Source organism: Halichoerus grypus, chromosome 8 (assembly GCF_964656455.1).
Source record: "Halichoerus grypus chromosome 8, mHalGry1.hap1.1, whole genome shotgun sequence".
Lineage (NCBI taxonomy): Eukaryota > Metazoa > Chordata > Mammalia > Carnivora > Phocidae > Halichoerus > Halichoerus grypus.
In genome coordinates this window covers 143139648-143156157 of record NC_135719.1, presented here as the reverse complement: position 1 = coordinate 143156157, position 16510 = coordinate 143139648, and the positions used below count along the sequence as shown (strand labels likewise).

The following is a 16510-nucleotide window of genomic DNA, read 5'->3' as shown; positions in this document are numbered from 1 at the left end:
CGTGAGCTCACTGTCCTTGGGCCCTTGACAAGTAACTCCCCATGCTGGTCACACTTTCTGCCTCAGTTGAATGCAGTAAACGCATCCACCTGATGGAATTTGGGGAGCATTATCACCCCAGTTTCCAGGTGAGGAACCCCAGGGATCATAGACTTTGGGTGGACTGCCCATGCAGAGGAGCCCAAAATGGGATTCGGACCACAGGCAAGCACTCTGCAGCTCCAAACCCCTGCTTCCAGGACCGGGCTTTCTGAGTTTTTTCCCTAGGGCAGAAGTGAGAGGCCTCGATTTAGCCGTGCTGCCCTGGGCCAGCTGCACTGAGATCAGGGAGCGGCAGGGTCGATGGGAAGCAGTGTGCTCTGAGCCCTAGCCGGCCAGATGCCCGCAGAGCTCACCCCCCCACCCCCCCACCCCCCCTCCACCCCGGGGAATCTGGGCCTCGCAAGGTGCTGACGGCGCGCGGATCCGGAGCCAGAAGGTCTGATTCTGCTGGCTCCTCACTGCAAACTTGGAACAATCAATCAGCCTTCTTGAGAGGCTTTTCCTTCTGCTTGTCAAACGGGAATAAGCACACACATCTCATGGCAGGAGGGGGGTGGTGTTGGGAGGGCCCCGCGCGGGATGGGTGCAAAGTGCTGGGGAGAGCACAGAACCTGCTGGGGTTGTGGTTATTGGTACGTTTCCCAAGGCTGGGCTCCGTGTGCTTAGTAAGACTCTGAGGACCCAGGGCTGTAGGCAGACTCTCCCTTCCCTATTCCCGGAAGACGCCTCCAGATCCTCGGGAAAGCCGCACTTGTGCCCCGTGTGCGTTCTTGGGTTCTCCTAAGTGAGAGTGGGAATAAGACCACGCATGCCAGAGACCCAGGAGACGGATGCCCCTCCACCCGGCATGCACTGACCGGGCAGCTTTATTTCCAGGCTGCGAATTAAGATAATCTAGAAGAACCATCGGGAGGCGGCTCAGAGAGTGGAAAGGCAGTTTTTCCCCTCAATAAATTTTGAATAGGTATACTTGAAAAATCACTGGGGCTTCTACGGCCCAAACAAACAGTCTCCGTTGAAAAGAGCCACATTCAGGTTTTTTTCTGTGTGTGCTTTTTAAATAAAATAAAAGTACAGACGAAGGAATGACAGCGAAGTTTTAAACTACCCCGATGTTAAAGAAAAAAAGACATCGATAGCTTTTTTTAATCCATTGCACCTTTATTGTTTACTCTGTTCACTGTTCAGAATTTTCATACAGTCTTTCTAGAATCACAAAGAACCTGGTAGATAGCTCCCTCCCCCTGACATCCCGTTTTATTTCTAGCCAGTCTCCTCTGGTCCCTCGTCATTATTTGTATGATATTCTGTCAGTGTCCAAGGAGTTCGCAAGGGTTATTTATTTTTATGAAGGAGAGGGGAGGGAGGTGTGCAGAGCTGGCCCTTAGCAAAGCCATCAGGTTTGTGACCTGACCCCGAGGGCCCTTTCCTGTGCCTTCCCCTCCTGCGCATTTCCTCTCTTTCCAGCAGCCCAGCGGGCAGTCCTGGCTGGGCTAAAGAAATGATCAGATCAGGGGTTTCAGCCACATGATCTCTCTGAGCCCTCCCGTCTTCTACAATACTGGGAAAAGACCCCTCCATCTCACAGGGTTACAGGGGAAATTCAATGACCTAAGGAATATAAAGTGTCTGGCACAGTGCTGGGCACACAATGTGCCCTAAATGCAAGTCTACTTCCTTCCGGTAGGGAAGAGAAGACACCTGATGAATGATGTCAGAGCCAGGCGCTCAGGGGCATTTGTTTTATAAAAGAACCTGGTCCCTTACAAGAGCACAATAAATGACTCTCTAATGGTGGAATTTCAGATACCACAACAAGGGGAGAGAGAGGTCTGGCAGTAGAGACCTGCTGGGCGTCATTTGAACCCAGCGAGGCTTCTTTACTGCTTCTTTCATCCAAGGACAAGTCTGGCACTGGCAAAAGGAATTGTGACCCTCTTTGTCACAGCCAGGCAAAGGCCCGTCTCAGGGAGCCGGGAGAACAGGGCAAATTCATATATATCCACCCATCCTACCAGGGAGGAAGTAGCTTCGTGTGGGTGTAAACTGGGAGCTTTAAGAAGCACAGCAATCTTTTGGGGGTGATCGTTCCGTCCCCTTCTTGTGCCCTTAAAAAGTCACCTGTCATAGGGGTGTCCTTGCAGCCTGAAACACCCAGATGAGCTCTCACGGTGGGGAGTGAGTCCACGAGCCATTTACACCCACCTACTTTGAAAAAGGTCCCAGGCAGCTCACTAAGGAATTATGCACCTGTGCTGGCCTCCACCCCTCGTTCTCCCTAACTTGCACGACATGTGGCCATTAAAATAAAAATCTGATCAACGAATGGTCACAAGCATGAAATAATAATGCTGCCACGAAGAAGCTGAATATTCCGTCCTAGAGTTGATCTGTGAATACAGCTGCCCTCTCTCCTTCCAGGACAGTCCTTTTTACATTTCTTAGAAGCTGATCTATCACTCAGCCCTTGTTCATGCAAAATTCTCAATAAGGATATGGTGCAACTAAGGTCCTCATGCCCACGATCGTTTTAGATTTCCCATATAACAATAAAAAGCCGCTCAACGGACAATCTTAAAACATGCATTGGCCAGGACCATGGCTGGTATTATGGGAAAATGTCCTCCAGACCAAAAAGGGGGAGAGAAAGAGAGGGAGAAAGAGAGAGAGAAGGTAGAAGATTGAAGATGTTCAAAGCAGGACTAGAATGGCTATACCACAGAGAACACCCGCAGCCTACGGGGCAAAGCAGATAAAACCAAAGAAGGCTCTAGGACTCCAGGAGCGCCTCTCCAAATATTTGGTTCATGCTAAAAAATAGAGCACATTTATTAAAAATATATATTTATAAACCTTGATATGAACAGATACACACGTCAAGCCAATGAAAAAAGAAAAATAAGTTATCTCCCCAGTATCAAATAGTTAGACACTTTTGATGTATGGGATGTGTGTCAAAGGGCTGCCCCTGTGGGTTTTTCGTCCTGAACGGCTCGTCGAGTGGAGGCCAAGCGCGTGTCCTGGGAGACGCACCCACGAGCCGTGCTGCCCTGTTCCTCTTTCCTGAGGCGTGAGATCCATCAGAGAGCTGGGATCATGAGTTTCTGCACCCATCTGCTGACCGATGGCATCAAAAGCTGGTCTTCCGAGCGGTCTCTGGGGCCCCGGGCCAAAGACGCTGAGTTCCTTGTTGTGTGAATGAGTTTTGTTGGATTCATTGTGCTTTAGTGTCTGCTCCTATCAGCAGGATTGGTTTGTTTGTGTGACCCTTTTATAAAGTTCGAAGGTGCATTTGTTCGAGCAGCGTGTGTAGGTCAAGCCTGCTTGTTTGCACAGCGTCCGATCACGGATCTGTCGACACACAGGACTCCCGTCTTTCGGCCAAGCACCCTCCGGGCCTTCACAGAGTGGTGTATATGTATACAAATATGATAACAATCAGGTTCAGAATGGTCCCGATAATCCCCAGCATGGCCAAGACACTCTCTTCCTTACTCTCTCTCTCCTGGCCTTCTCTGTCCTCCTCATTTCCACTCGTGATTACCATCTTGGTGGCAAATGTCTTTATCTTCCGCCCCACGCTAACCTGTAATGGGAAAGAGGCAGCACAAGAGATTATCAGTTCCTCTCCATAGCAGGGCAGACCCGCCACGGGAGGGGATTTCATGCCTGGGTACTAGAGCTTGTGTGGGAGCGTAAAATCCCCCACGGATCCAATCTTGGGACACACCGCTCTCGGCCGCGGAGGAAGAGCAGAGCGTGTGGCCTGTCGATTTCAAGGATGGCTTGACTGTCCTGACACTGGCAAGAAGAGATCAGCCGGGGGCTCCAGCTGGGGGGCCACCTACTCTTCTGAGCTTGTTCTCTCCCCGTTTCCTTGAAGCAGAAACAGAGGCCACTGCATAGCAGTCTGGCATCCGGGAATTTCCCATGCATTCACGTACAAGATCCCACCCAGGAAATGCACAGCACTGCATCCATACAAAGAAGATACAATAAACACAATATGCTACGGGAATGCTGGTTGCAGGGTGGGCAGGGGTGGCCGGGACCTGGGGAAGGTGATATCCTGGGACCAGAGGGCACGGCAAGGGGATGAGAAGACCACCATAAGAAACTTGCATAGCCTCTAGGAGGAGTATAAATTGGTACAGCCATTCTGGAAAGTTCCTTGGAATTACCTAAAAAATCCAAGAGACACATACTGTAAAACTGGGCAGGGCACCTGTTCTCCCAGGTGTAGACCCTAGAGAAATCCCTGCCCCTGTGCACCTAGGGACTGGATGGGACACGCCTACAAGCTTTATGACAGCAGAGGATCAGAAGCTACCCAAACGTGCACCAAGTATAGAACAGATGGACACATGGTGGTCCGGTCTTGAGACATGCCTGGACACAATGGAATATTACACAGCAGTGAAATGAACGAACTGAAGGTACAAGTGACAATGTGGATGAAACCCCAACACATAATGCAGAATTAAAGGGCATAATGCAAAGGACTTTGTATAGTGTGAGTCAATGCATAAAGGCTTAAAACGGGCAAAACCAAATAATATGGTGTTTAGAGACATAGATTTTTTTTTAAAGATTTTATTTATTTATTTGAGAGAGAGAGAGAGTGTGTGTGCACAGAGGGAGAGTGAAAGGGAGAAACAGGCTCCCCACTGAGCAGGGAGCCCCATATGGGACTTGATCCCAGGACCCTGGGATCATGACCTGAGCCGAAGGCAGATGCTTAACGACTGAGCCACCCAAGCACCCCATAGATTTGGTTTTTATAGAAAGCAAGGGAATGATTAATGATTAAATTCTGGAGACAGGCATCTCACAGGTAAGGACAAAGTGGGAGGCCATTTGGAGGGAGTACCAAGAGCCTTCAACACACTGGCCATTTCCCATTTGTTACCTGGGTAGGGAACCCTCGGGTGTTCATTTTTATCATTACACTTTGAACTATATTCGTAGGTTTTAGATTTGTTTGCATGATGAATTTTGCAGTCACTAAAATCTTTTCTTTTTTTATTCTCTAAGATAATAAACATGGTCGTCCAGGGGGAACTGGTGGGTAGCTGGAGCCTTCTACGCTTCCTCTTTCAGAGACAGAAAGTGTTTCATGCTCTGGGGTTGTGATGGTTAATTTTGTGTGTCAACTTGACTGGGTCATGGGGTCCCCTGGCATTTGTCAGATACTATTCTGGGTGTCTCTGTAAAGGTGTTTCTGGATGAGATTAACATTTCAATTGGTAGACCAAGTAAAGCAGGTGGCGGCTCTTCCTAAAGTGGGTGGGCCTCATCTAATCAGTTGAAGACATATATACAACAAAAGGGCTGAGTAGGAGGAATTTCTCTTACCTGACTGCCTTTGAGCTGGGACTTCAGCTTTCCCCTGCCTTTGAATTCAAACTGAAACACTGGTTCTTCCTGGGTCTTGAGCTTGCTTGCCTTCATACTGAAACTAAACCCATCGGCTCTCCTGAGTCTCCGGGTTGCTGACTCACCCTGCAGATCTTGAGACCTGCCAGCCTCCATAATGACATGAGCCAATTCCTTAGAGTAAATCTCTTTTTATCTATATCTATCTATCACCAATCTATCATCTTTCTTACTGTTTCTGTTTTCTCTGGAGAACTGACTAATACAGGGGTCAAAAGATATCTTGGGGCAAATATCCAGGAAGGATCACAAACAGGAATCCAGGAAGGTGGGGGGTGTGGCTGCAAAGTGAAATGTCTGCACACCCCTTCCTCTGGGCACATGAACCCCTGAAAGGGCTGGGTCAGGGCGTGCTAATCAAGTCTAGATTTGGAACACAGTATATGCAAGCAGACGTCTGTGTAAAGGAGAGACAGACAATCAGTGGAAACCGGGGGAATTAATGCAGCATGAATGTACGCACAAAGGAATGAATGAATGTCTTAAAGCGAAGTTTCATTTCGTTCACAGCTTTGGTATGCTAGACAGACCCAGAGTGGGATCCTACCCCTGCAGTTCAGCTAGGCAAAGCTTCCAAGGTGGATCTATTTGGTTTTCTTTTTCCTATTACAGTTTTTAATGATGCATAACACACATACAGAAAAGTGCACAGACCTTAAATGTACAGCTTGACCAATGTTCACATCTATTTAGCTAGCATCAAGATCAAGAAACAGAACCTTCCGGTACCCCAGGAGGCCCCCGTGGCACCCGATTTCATTTACTATCCTCTCTCCCTTCTCCCCACCCGGTGGCCCCAGAACCATTATCCTGACTTCTACACCTGAGGTTAGTTTCACGTGTTTGTAAATTTTGTACAAATAGAATCATACAGCATGTCCTCTTCTGAGTCTGTTTTTTCCCCCCTCAGTGTTCTGTGGGTGAAATTCACCTGTGGTGTTGTGTAGCTGCAGCTCCTTCATTCTTATTGAGAACAGTATCCCATAAACAGACTCACAATTTAGGTCTCTATCTACTGCTAATGGACATTTGGGTTGCTTCCAGTTTGAAGCCATTATTCTGCTCTGAACATTCTTGCACGTGTCTGTTGGCACACCTAAGTTTGCACTTTCCCCTATGTTTTAAACATATAAAATTTTTCAACATACAGCAAAAAAAAAAAAAAAAATTACAGTGAGCACCCATACACACACCATCTACATTCCACCATTAACATGTTACTCTACTTGCTTTATCAAATATCTATCCCTGTGTCTACCCATCCATCTCCTTTCTTGGGTGTGTTTCAAAGTAAATTGCAAATATTATTACACTCCCCCTTAAATACTACCGCATGCATATATTAACCAGAGTTCAGTATTTGTTTGCAATTTTTTCTTTTGACATAAAACTTCTATGTGTGCAATTTCCTCTCGACTACCTACACCCAGGAGGGGAACTGCTGAGGCGTAGGGGTGCATGCATACCCGTTTATTAGACAGTGCTAAATAGTTTCTCAAAGGGGTTGTATCGGCTTGCTTGTTTGTGAATGCTAGAAAGATCGCCTCTTTTCCTCTGGTGATTCCACGGCGCAGCCTCTGCAGGAAGTCATGAGAAAATACAAGTACTTCCAAATCCACTGCTTTCTCTGCTCTGGACAGACCTTATCCAAGTACCACTTATCTCTTGGTGGGTTTCTTGCTTCTTGTAGTCTCTTTAGCTAGACTTTGAGCCTCGAGAGGGCAAGCTGCTGAATGTCGGCCTCCCAGCACGGTGCCTGGCACGGGACAGGCGCTGGGAGAAGGGTGTGGAATGAATGAGTGGGAGCTGCGCAGGGACCTGGCATCTCCCTGCAGGGCAGTGAACGGATCGCCACGGTTGGTCTAAAGAGACGCAGTTAGTGCTGCCCTTAAAACCAAAGACCCATCATCACAGTCATTCAAGCAAAACCAAGTGCCTGTCACAGAGGCAGCTTGGTTTCAAGGCTTAATTTAGCCTCTTCCCTGAGTTAACCCAAGATAGCTCTGACTCAGGAGGAAGTGGAGGAGAATAATCAGGTCGACTGTGTTTACTTTCTGAGGACTCTGCGGCAGACCAAGGGCCTGGGAGAGGCCTTCTCCACCCCAAGGAAGTTCTACTCCTAAGCCTGTTTCTACAGTGCTTGACTCATCAGCCTCAAGTTCCCTGGAGGAACCATGTCGGCCACGTAGCTGGATGGCCAAGGGAGCTACCGAGGGCTTCCTAGGAGAGAAGTGGTCGAAACATTCTTTTCTTTGGAAGAAGTTGTCTGGCCAGAGTGTGAGGATAGAAAGCGGGAAATTAGCTTGGAAGCCATAGGAGTAATTGACGTGGGAGGGGAAGACAAAACCAAAATAAGACAGAAAGCCAAGGCTGGGGTTGGGCAACGTGTGATATGAAGCTTGCTGCTCAGGTATACATTCACTCCCTCACTCCCTCCCTCCCTCCATCATTCGATCCTCCCTGCAGGGACTCGGTGGGAGGGGAATGGGGAGTGACTGCTGATGAGAAAGGCACTTCTTTTGGGGGTGATAAAAAGGTTCTAAAACAGATTTTGGTGATGGTTGCACAACTCCCTGTAGACACTGAAACCACTGAATCATACACTTTAAACAGATGAATTTTGTGGTTTGCAGATTGTATCTTTTTTAAAATTTTATTTTATTATGTTATGTTAATCACCATACATTACATCATTAGTTTCTGATGTAGTGTTCCATGATTCATTGTTTGCGTATAACACCCAGTGCTCCATTCAATACGTGTCCTCTTTAATACCCATGGGGGGTGGGAGGGATGAGGTGGCTGGGTGATAGACATTGGGGAGGGTATGTGCTATGGTGAGTGCTGTGAATTGTTAAGACTGATGAATCACAGGGGCGCCTGGGTGGCTCAGATGGTTAAGCGTTGCCTTCGGCTCAGGTCATGATCCCAGGGTCCTGGGATCGAGCCCCACATCGGGCTCCTTGCTCAGCGGGAAGCCTGCTTCTCCCTCTCCTTCTACTGCTCCCCCTGCTTGTGCTCTCTCGCTCTCTCTGTCAAATAAATAAAATCTTAAAAAAAAAAAAAAGACTGATGAATCACAGACCTGTACCTCTGAAACAAATAACACATTATACGCTAAAAAAAAAGAAGATAGTAGGAAGGGAAAAATGAAGGGGGCAAAATCGGAGGGGGAGACGAACCATGAGAGACTATAGACTCTGCAGATTGTATCTTAATGAAGATTTATTTTAAATTATTTATTGAAAATATAAAAATATCTCAAAAGTCTATTTTATTTTATTATTTTTAAGATTTATTTATTTATGGACTATAGAGACAGGGAGAGAGAAAGGGAGAGAGAGGGTGCATGCACACACAAACAGGGGGAGGAGCAAAGGGAGAGGGGGAGAATCTCAAGCAGACTCCCCGCTCAGCATGGAGCCTGAGGCGGGGCTCAATCTCATGACCCTGAGATCATGACCTGCTGAAATAGTCAGATGCTCAACCGACTGAGCCACCCAGGCGTTCCACCAAAGTCTATTTCAAAAGGTTAGCATTTGCAATAGTATCTGAAAGACAAAGTATCTAGAAATAAATCTAACAAAAAATGTGTAAAATCTTTATAAAGAATATCAGAAAACTTTACTAACAGACACAAAATTAGACCAATATAAAAAGGGAGATGGGGGCGCCTGGCCGGCTGTCGGCAGAGCATGTGACTCTTGTTCTCGGGGTTGTTGAGTTCAAGCCCCATGCTGGGTGTAGAGATTATTTAAAAATAAAATCTTTAAAAAAAAGGGAGCTATACCATCTTCATGGAGTGTAAGATTCCCTATCATGAAAGCACCAGTTCCCTCCCAAGGTGATCTACAGATTCGCTGTAATTCCAGTCAGTTTCTTTGAGGTTTTTGATGTTACTTGGACAGGCTGATTCTAAAATGTGTATCAAAGTGCAAAGGGACTAAAGAAGAATGAGGTAGGGGGATGTGCCTCAAAAGGCATCAAGAATTATGATGATGCTTTAGTAATGACATCTTAGACAAAGAGGCCAAAAGAACAGAAACAGAGCTTCACGTGCATGGACAGTGCTGATCAGAGGGAGGAAATGGGTTTTTGGATAAATAGTGCTGGAATAACTAAGTATCCGGGGGGGGAAATGCAGTCTCGAACTAGTAGTTCATCCATTCCCGATGGATTACAGACAACTATGAAAGGGAAAACTGAAGAACTTTTAGAAGGCAATATAAGTGACCATCTTCATGATGTTGTGGTAGAGGTTATCTTAATAAGACATAAAAGCTCAAGCTGTAAGAGAAAATATTAATAAAGCCAATAACATTAAACTGAATGTTTATCAAAAATAGCATAAAAACGTGAAGAGTTAAATCACCAACAGGGATATACACGTATCCTATATATACCATATATACTATGTATATCATACATGTCATGGTAAAGTCAAGTCAGTAAGAAATGCTAAACTTCCAGTAGAAAACTTGGCAAAAACCATGTTCAGGAATTTCTCAAAAGAGTGAATAACTATAAAGAAGCTAAACCTCAGTAATGAGAAAAATATAAGGAGCTACCACCCAACAGCCATCAGATTGGCAAGAACGAAAAGATCCAACAAACCACGCAACGCTAACAAGACTAAGACTCTGAGGCAAGAGAACAGGCTGGTTGCTGTCACTCTGGACAATAGGATGACATCATCTTGCAAAGCTGAACATACTAAGACCCTGTGACCCCCCATCCCACCTCTGGGCACCCACCTGCACCTATGTACCAGGTTATGCAGCCCAGAATGTTCATGAACAGCGTGAGTGACATGCTGGAGACGACACAAATGTCCATCCCTGGGGGCCTGGACCTACTGTCTTATTTCATATATGGGAATTACGTACAGCAGTGAAAATGCCAGAACACACATGCATGGGTCGTTAACACAGCATGGCAAGAAAAGGCATACCACCAAAGATGCATGAAGGGTGTTGCCCTTTATAAGAAGTTCAGGAACATGCAAAATCCAAAAATACGTTGTCCAGAGATACAAATGTGATAAAATTACAAGGAAAAGCGAGACACTCATAAACACAAAGGCCGGGCAACCAGTATAGTGAGTGGAAAGGGGCAGTGGATGGGGTTGGGGAGGGGCACTCAGGGAACCCCAGAACTACTGGTAATAGTTCTTAAGCTGGATAGTGGCTACATGAGTATTTGTTCTTTATACTTTACATTTTTAAAAGATGCTTCTGTTAACTAATAATAATAAATCAATTAATGAAATCATAAGTATGACAGTGGAATAACTTATTAATAGTAAAACAATACTGATGAAAACAGATTAAGAATTAATCCCCGGTGTACAACCACCTTGATAAACAGCGCAGTTTCACTGAAGGCAGTCAGAACCCATTTCTTATCGATATCTGCCGTTTACAACCACGGAACTTTTACTCACGTGGAAGACACATCCAAGTGTATTTTGTTTGCTTCCTCATTTGGTCTTTGAATCCCCCCTAGACGCGCTCCATTAAGTGCTTCCCGAATACCTCCCGTGGCTCTGGGACTTTGCACGGTCAGGACAGTTCATTCCACCTGCTGACAGCTCCGATTTATTTATTTTTTTAAAGATTTTATTTATTCATTTGAGACACAGAGATACAGAGAGAGAGAGAGAAAGCATGAGCAGGGAGAGAGGCAGAGGGAGAGGGAGAAGCAGGCTCCTTGCTGAGCCAGGAGCCCGATGTGGGGCTTGATCCCAGGACCCTGGGATCATGACCTGAGCCGAAGGCAGACGCTTAACCATCTGAGCCACCCAGGTGCCCCAACAGCTCCGCTTTAAAATGGCACATCCTTGCTCTAGTCTGTGCCCGCTGGAACCACGGGTATAACTTGGAACCAAACAAAAACACATCACCGTTGTCGTCTGCAGGCCAACACTCAGGTTTTGAAAAGACGAAATGATAACTCTGGCCTTAAATACATCAGAGATCTCATCCTGGCTCCGGGAGGCCCCCCAGCTGAGTGACTGGGGCAAGCCGCTTCGGCTCCCTGTGACTCTGTCTCCTCATCTGTGAAGTGGGAGGAATCATTAGCTTGTAGGATTAGAGATAAAGGCTGCAAACCACCCAGCTGCTTTTCACCAGCCAAGCACCCCCATTCCCTACCTGTCCCTGGGGCCCTTCCCCAGCATGATCCCCATCCTGGAAAGGCCCCTCCTAAAATCCCAGCATGTGTAAGGGAAATGTTACTCCAGGAAAGGCTTCCCCACCCCAAAGGGGACAGGCCACCCCCTCCGTCATTCCGCCGCAGCACGCCCACTGGCGCTGCCGAGAGCCACATCGGCTTTGGGGCCCCCACGCCGTGCTGTGGATGCATGATGCTATAAAGCCCTACCGTGCACCCTTCCTGTTGGAGGAAAGTGAGTGTGTTTCGAAGCCCAAAACAGGACGGTATTTGGATCATGTTGCATTTCTCCTGGCTGACTTCTGCCCACTGTGCCACCCTTTCTTTTTTTAAGATTTTATTTATTTATTTGAGAGAGAGAGAGCACAAGCAGGTGGAGAGGGAGAGGGAGAAGCAGGCTCCCCGCTGAACAGGGAACCCGATGTGGGACTCGATCCCAGGACCCCGGGATCATGACCTGAGCTGAAGGCAGACACTTAACGACTGAGCCACCCAGGCGCCCCCAGACCCTTTGAGATCATCTTGGCTCCTAGACAAACCTGCCTTCCCACAGTCCCCTCCTTCCGATAATCCGCACACTGGGCGTGCACGTCCTCCCTATGGCTATCTGGGTGACCCCCTCCTGATTTTTGACCTGGTGTCCAGGTAATACTAACTTGTTCATTAGCAAGCTCCTGATGCCATCACTCTCTTGTCTGCCTTCTCCTGCCCACATTCCTCCGTCTTTTCTACGAGGTGTCGTGAAGTCCAGCTAGGCCTTCCAGGTCCACTGGGCCAGTGACTTTGCCAGGGATGGACATGGCTGAGGGACGTCCCGTCTGGGGAATCCCCGCAGGGTCCTGGCACTGAGCGCGCCCTCTACTGGTGTGTGGGGTCCCCTCCTTGCTTCTCTCGACACCAACTTCCCCGAGCCATATTTACTAAGAGCCAAAGAGCTCCCTTCAACAAGCTACCCCGTGGTCAATAAGAAACAGAAGATGAAAAAATCATGGGATTTTGACCTACTGAACATGGCACTGCAGTTAGATGTGATGGTGACAGAGCCCGAGTGGCAGGGAGGAGGACGCCCGCGCTCTGAGAAGGGCAAAAACCGCAGGTTACCGTTCAGGTCCGCTTAGGGCTGGAAATCATATTGTTAAAGCCTCACTTCGACAGGAGAAAATCCAGAAATCTCCTGGAAAGCAGTTAATGTTATTTTACTTTTCTCATGCCCAAAGCACACATATACGTCCATAAAAATAGGAAGACTCCTAATGCTTCCTCTCTCCTACGGTCCTTGGAAAACCTCACCACCCCAGGGCCGAGAAAAGGCGTCTGATGTCAGGGTGCTAGGGGGCATCTCTGGGTCACCTCCTGCTGCTCGAGAAGTGGGAATTCGAGCCGGAGAGGGGGCGCTGCCGTGTGTGAGAAGGGTCCAACGGCCTTTCTGTAACTGAGCAGAGACCTTCAGGCAGAAAGGAGTCAGCTTTCACCGAATTCTAGTAGAAACTTATTTTTCAAAATAACGCCAGTCTGGGGGTGCCTGGGCAGCTCAGTTGGTGAAGCGCCTGACTTTTGATTTCGGCTCAGGTCGTGATCTCAGGGTCGTGAGGTCGAGCCCTGCATCCGCCTCTTCACTCAGAGGGGAGTCTCCTTGAGGTTCTCTCTCCCTCTCCCTCTGCCCCTCCCACTCATGCTCTCTCTCTCTAAAATAAATTTTAAAAAAAAAAAAATTTTTTTTAAAGATTTTATTAATTTATTTGACAGAGAGAGAGGTAACACAAGCAGGGGGAGTGGGAGAGGGAGAAGCAGACCCCCCGCGGAGGAGGGAGCCCAATGTGGGGCTTGATCCCAGGACCCGGAGATCATGACCTGAGCCGAAGGCAGACGCTTAACGACTGAGCGACCCAGGCACCCCTAAAATAAATAAATCTTAAAAAAAATAACGCAGTCTGGGGACTACATCTGTGCTGAAAGGCACCACACAGGCAAGACGAGGGAAGAGACCACGCCATCCAAATTCCTTCCACGACTCGCCAACCGTGTTCTTTCTCTGGAGCGGCTCAGGCTCAGCTGCAGTTCCAAGCGTTTCTCCGTCTCGAGAACACTTCCACCTCTGGGATGAAGAGGATGCACTCTGATCCTCTTTATGAGGATGAGCTCCTGCCTAGAAATCCAGAAACCCTGGGTGACCAATCGAACGGATGTAGCAAGAACTTCTTCCCAGAGAAGAGACCTCAGTGGTCACCTAAAACACAGCACCACTCGGGAATCTGAGGCCCGGACTTCCAACAAATATCCCCGGAGCACTCGTGCTGATCCAAGCTCCGGGCTAAGCCCCAGGCAAACGCCAGTAGAAGATAAGGCCTTTGGCCCTCCACGACCCCACGGCCCCATCACTCTGGCGATGTGAGCCCAGGGCACTGGGGGGCACAGAGAATGCAGGAGCCCCAGATAGAGGGGATTGTTCCTGGAAGATGGGCAGCGTTGAAGTTGAGATGTGAAGGTCCCGCGGGACTCGCTCAGCGATGGTGGCAGAGGAGGGGCGGGCAGTCAGGAGGCGAACAGGTGCAAAGGACAAGCAGAAGCGTGGAAGGCAGCTGCCAGTCGGGGCAATGAAGTATCATGGCAAGCGTGCGCAGAGCAGAGGCTGCAGAAGGAAGAGGAGGCTGGAACGGGGGCTCTTGCAAACCACGCAGAAGACCTTTGGTATTTATCCAGTAGGCGAGATGCGCTCATGACGCGCACTTCATATTTATTTCCTCGATGGTACCCGTACACGGGTAGACTCTTGTATGCCTCAGATACCTCAGCCTAAGTTTAAAAAACCCATTTAGCCCCTAAAATACCAGGCTGCACTAAGTAAAAGCTGGTGACCTGCTCTCCCAGAAGGAACATTTGGCTCCGGTGGCCCTAGCTCTACCACCATTCCACAGGGAGGCCTTGCTCCTTGCCATCTGGGGCCTTGGGAGATCCGCTGGGAGCCTCCCTCCAAGGAACAGGTGCCCTGCCCCGGGGCGAGGTCCTGGGCAGGTGCTGGGCTTGTCTTCAGAGCACAAACTCCTCCACATGTCCCCGTGCCCAGCCCAGGGGGCCACAGAAGACCTGGCTGCCCCTGATGGCTACTAAGGGGGTGGCAGCCACGACAGCCCCGGGGACCGGAATTTACTGCCATGAGTTCCAAAGAGTCACTGAAGACAAAGGACACTGGTAAAGCATTTAATTGGCTCAACAAAAGTTCATGATTCTTCTTCGTAACAAGTAGAGTGCTGTCCCCCATGAATTGCCGAGATGTTGCTGGATCTACCTGGGCACGTGAGGCCGATCTCTGTCATGCTGTGGCTGGTACATGGCTGCTAATGAGTAAGCACACGGTATGGGCCAAGCCCCAGACCATTCAGCCAGCCAGCCACTCTCTAGATATTTATCCAGCACCTACTATACTCCAGGGCCTATTCTAGAATATTGGGATATTGGAATACAGATAAAAATGAGTGCTCTTCCTGCTTTAGAGATAAGGAATTAAGACTCAAAATAATGACTGAACACCTATAAGACCCCAGGCAGTATTGCAGGGAGCAGGGAGAGAGCAGTGAATAAAACAAAGAACTCATCAAAAACGGAGTCGGGATTGAACTCAGCAGTCGATTCCGCTACTGACGTGGCCCATCTCCTGCCCGCCCTCGAGGGTCCCCCACACCCCGTCTTACCACCCTCCCACCCCCCACCCCCGCTGAGCTTCTGCCACAGTGCCTTTGCTCACGCTCCCTTCTTGGCTTGGACAACTCCCGCTCATCCTTCCAGTCTCAGCTCCGTCGGCAGCATCTCCAAGGACCCCCCCTCTTGATGTTGGGGGGCTTGCGCAGGCTGCATCTGAGCATCTTCTGACTGATGCTGTAACTAAATCTAGAGCCTTCCCCACCGAACTGTGAGCTCCTCAGGAGGGACAGGCCTGGGTCTGATTCATCTCCATGTCCCCCTGCCCCCGTGCCTGGAATACCAATGGTGCTCAGTGTATTGAGTAAGTGAATGAATGAAAAGAGGGGCCTCAAGTGAGCCTGGGGAGCCCAGCTTCCAGGTCAGGGGAGGGAAAGTCGTGGGAGGCAGCAGAGTGGATGGCAGGAACACTCCAGACCACCCAGCTGGGCCTCACAGGAAAGAGACAAGAAGTGAGCGGAACCTGTGTCAAACGAGACACCCTCTTGCCCGACTCTCCAAGCAGGGGTAAGCCAGAGCTGACAGGCTGGGCTAGTTAGTGGGGGGGGGGGGTGGCTGGGGGTGGGGATGTATGGTGGGGAGACCAAACGTTCACCAGCCCTGAGGCCAGGTCAGAAGGACCGCTCCTGCCCAGCAGCTCCTGGCCTCTTCCTTCTCTTGAGTGCCAAGTGTCACACTCAGAGCCCTGGACAGAGTGCGATCCACCTTCCTGCTCTGCTCCTACATGTGAAAGAGCCTGGGTAAACCTCCCTGGACTCCATTTGTCCATGTGACCAAGGAGAGCAGGGACCCAGATGAGAAGGTACAAGGACCCTCGCTAGACTTGCTTCTTTCTTCCTCACCTTGAAGTCCGATGCAAAGGAGGCTTAGTTTACTGCGTGTGGAGTAAGAAAAGTTTAAATACTGATACAGAAAGAGAAAAAACAGCTCCCTGTGCTAACACTTAAGGGTAAATGAATCAGTATTTCCCTTGCTCAGATGAAAACACATTTTTTAAGTTTTTGGAAAACTGACTTATATTAGCCTAGTCTTCCCCAAGGCGCACAAGTCTGAGGGAGCTCTGTGGCAAGGCTGCTGAAACCAAGCAGTGAAAACAAGGCTCAGGCCTGTGGCCTGGTCCTCCAGCCCCACCACCAATGTCACGCCCGCCTGCTATGCACCCACT

The 16510-nt window shown here is 48.8% G+C and overlaps 1 protein-coding gene across 7 annotated transcripts in view; it reads right to left on the bottom strand.

The window, feature by feature from the left end:
* Positions 1 to 1182: 1182 nt before the first annotated feature.
* The window catches only part of LOC118543568 (protein TUNAR), a 48024-nt gene continuing 32696 nt past the window's right edge, over positions 1183 to 16510 (bottom strand). For 3 of the 7 annotated variants that reach the window (XM_078054169.1, XM_078054168.1, XM_078054170.1), the window contains 2 exons: positions 4095 to 4223; positions 1183 to 3628 (listed from right to left, as the gene is read on the bottom strand). In XM_078054169.1, the coding sequence (XP_077910295.1) occupies positions 3443 to 3628; positions 4095 to 4223 (315 nt within the window). In that variant the 3' untranslated portion in view covers positions 1183 to 3442. Of the gene's footprint in view, positions 3629 to 3772; positions 3888 to 4094; positions 4224 to 10921; positions 11033 to 16510 lie in introns of those variants that run through there. The other 4 variants (XM_078054171.1, XM_078054172.1, XM_078054173.1 and 1 more) reach the window with 3 other exon arrangements.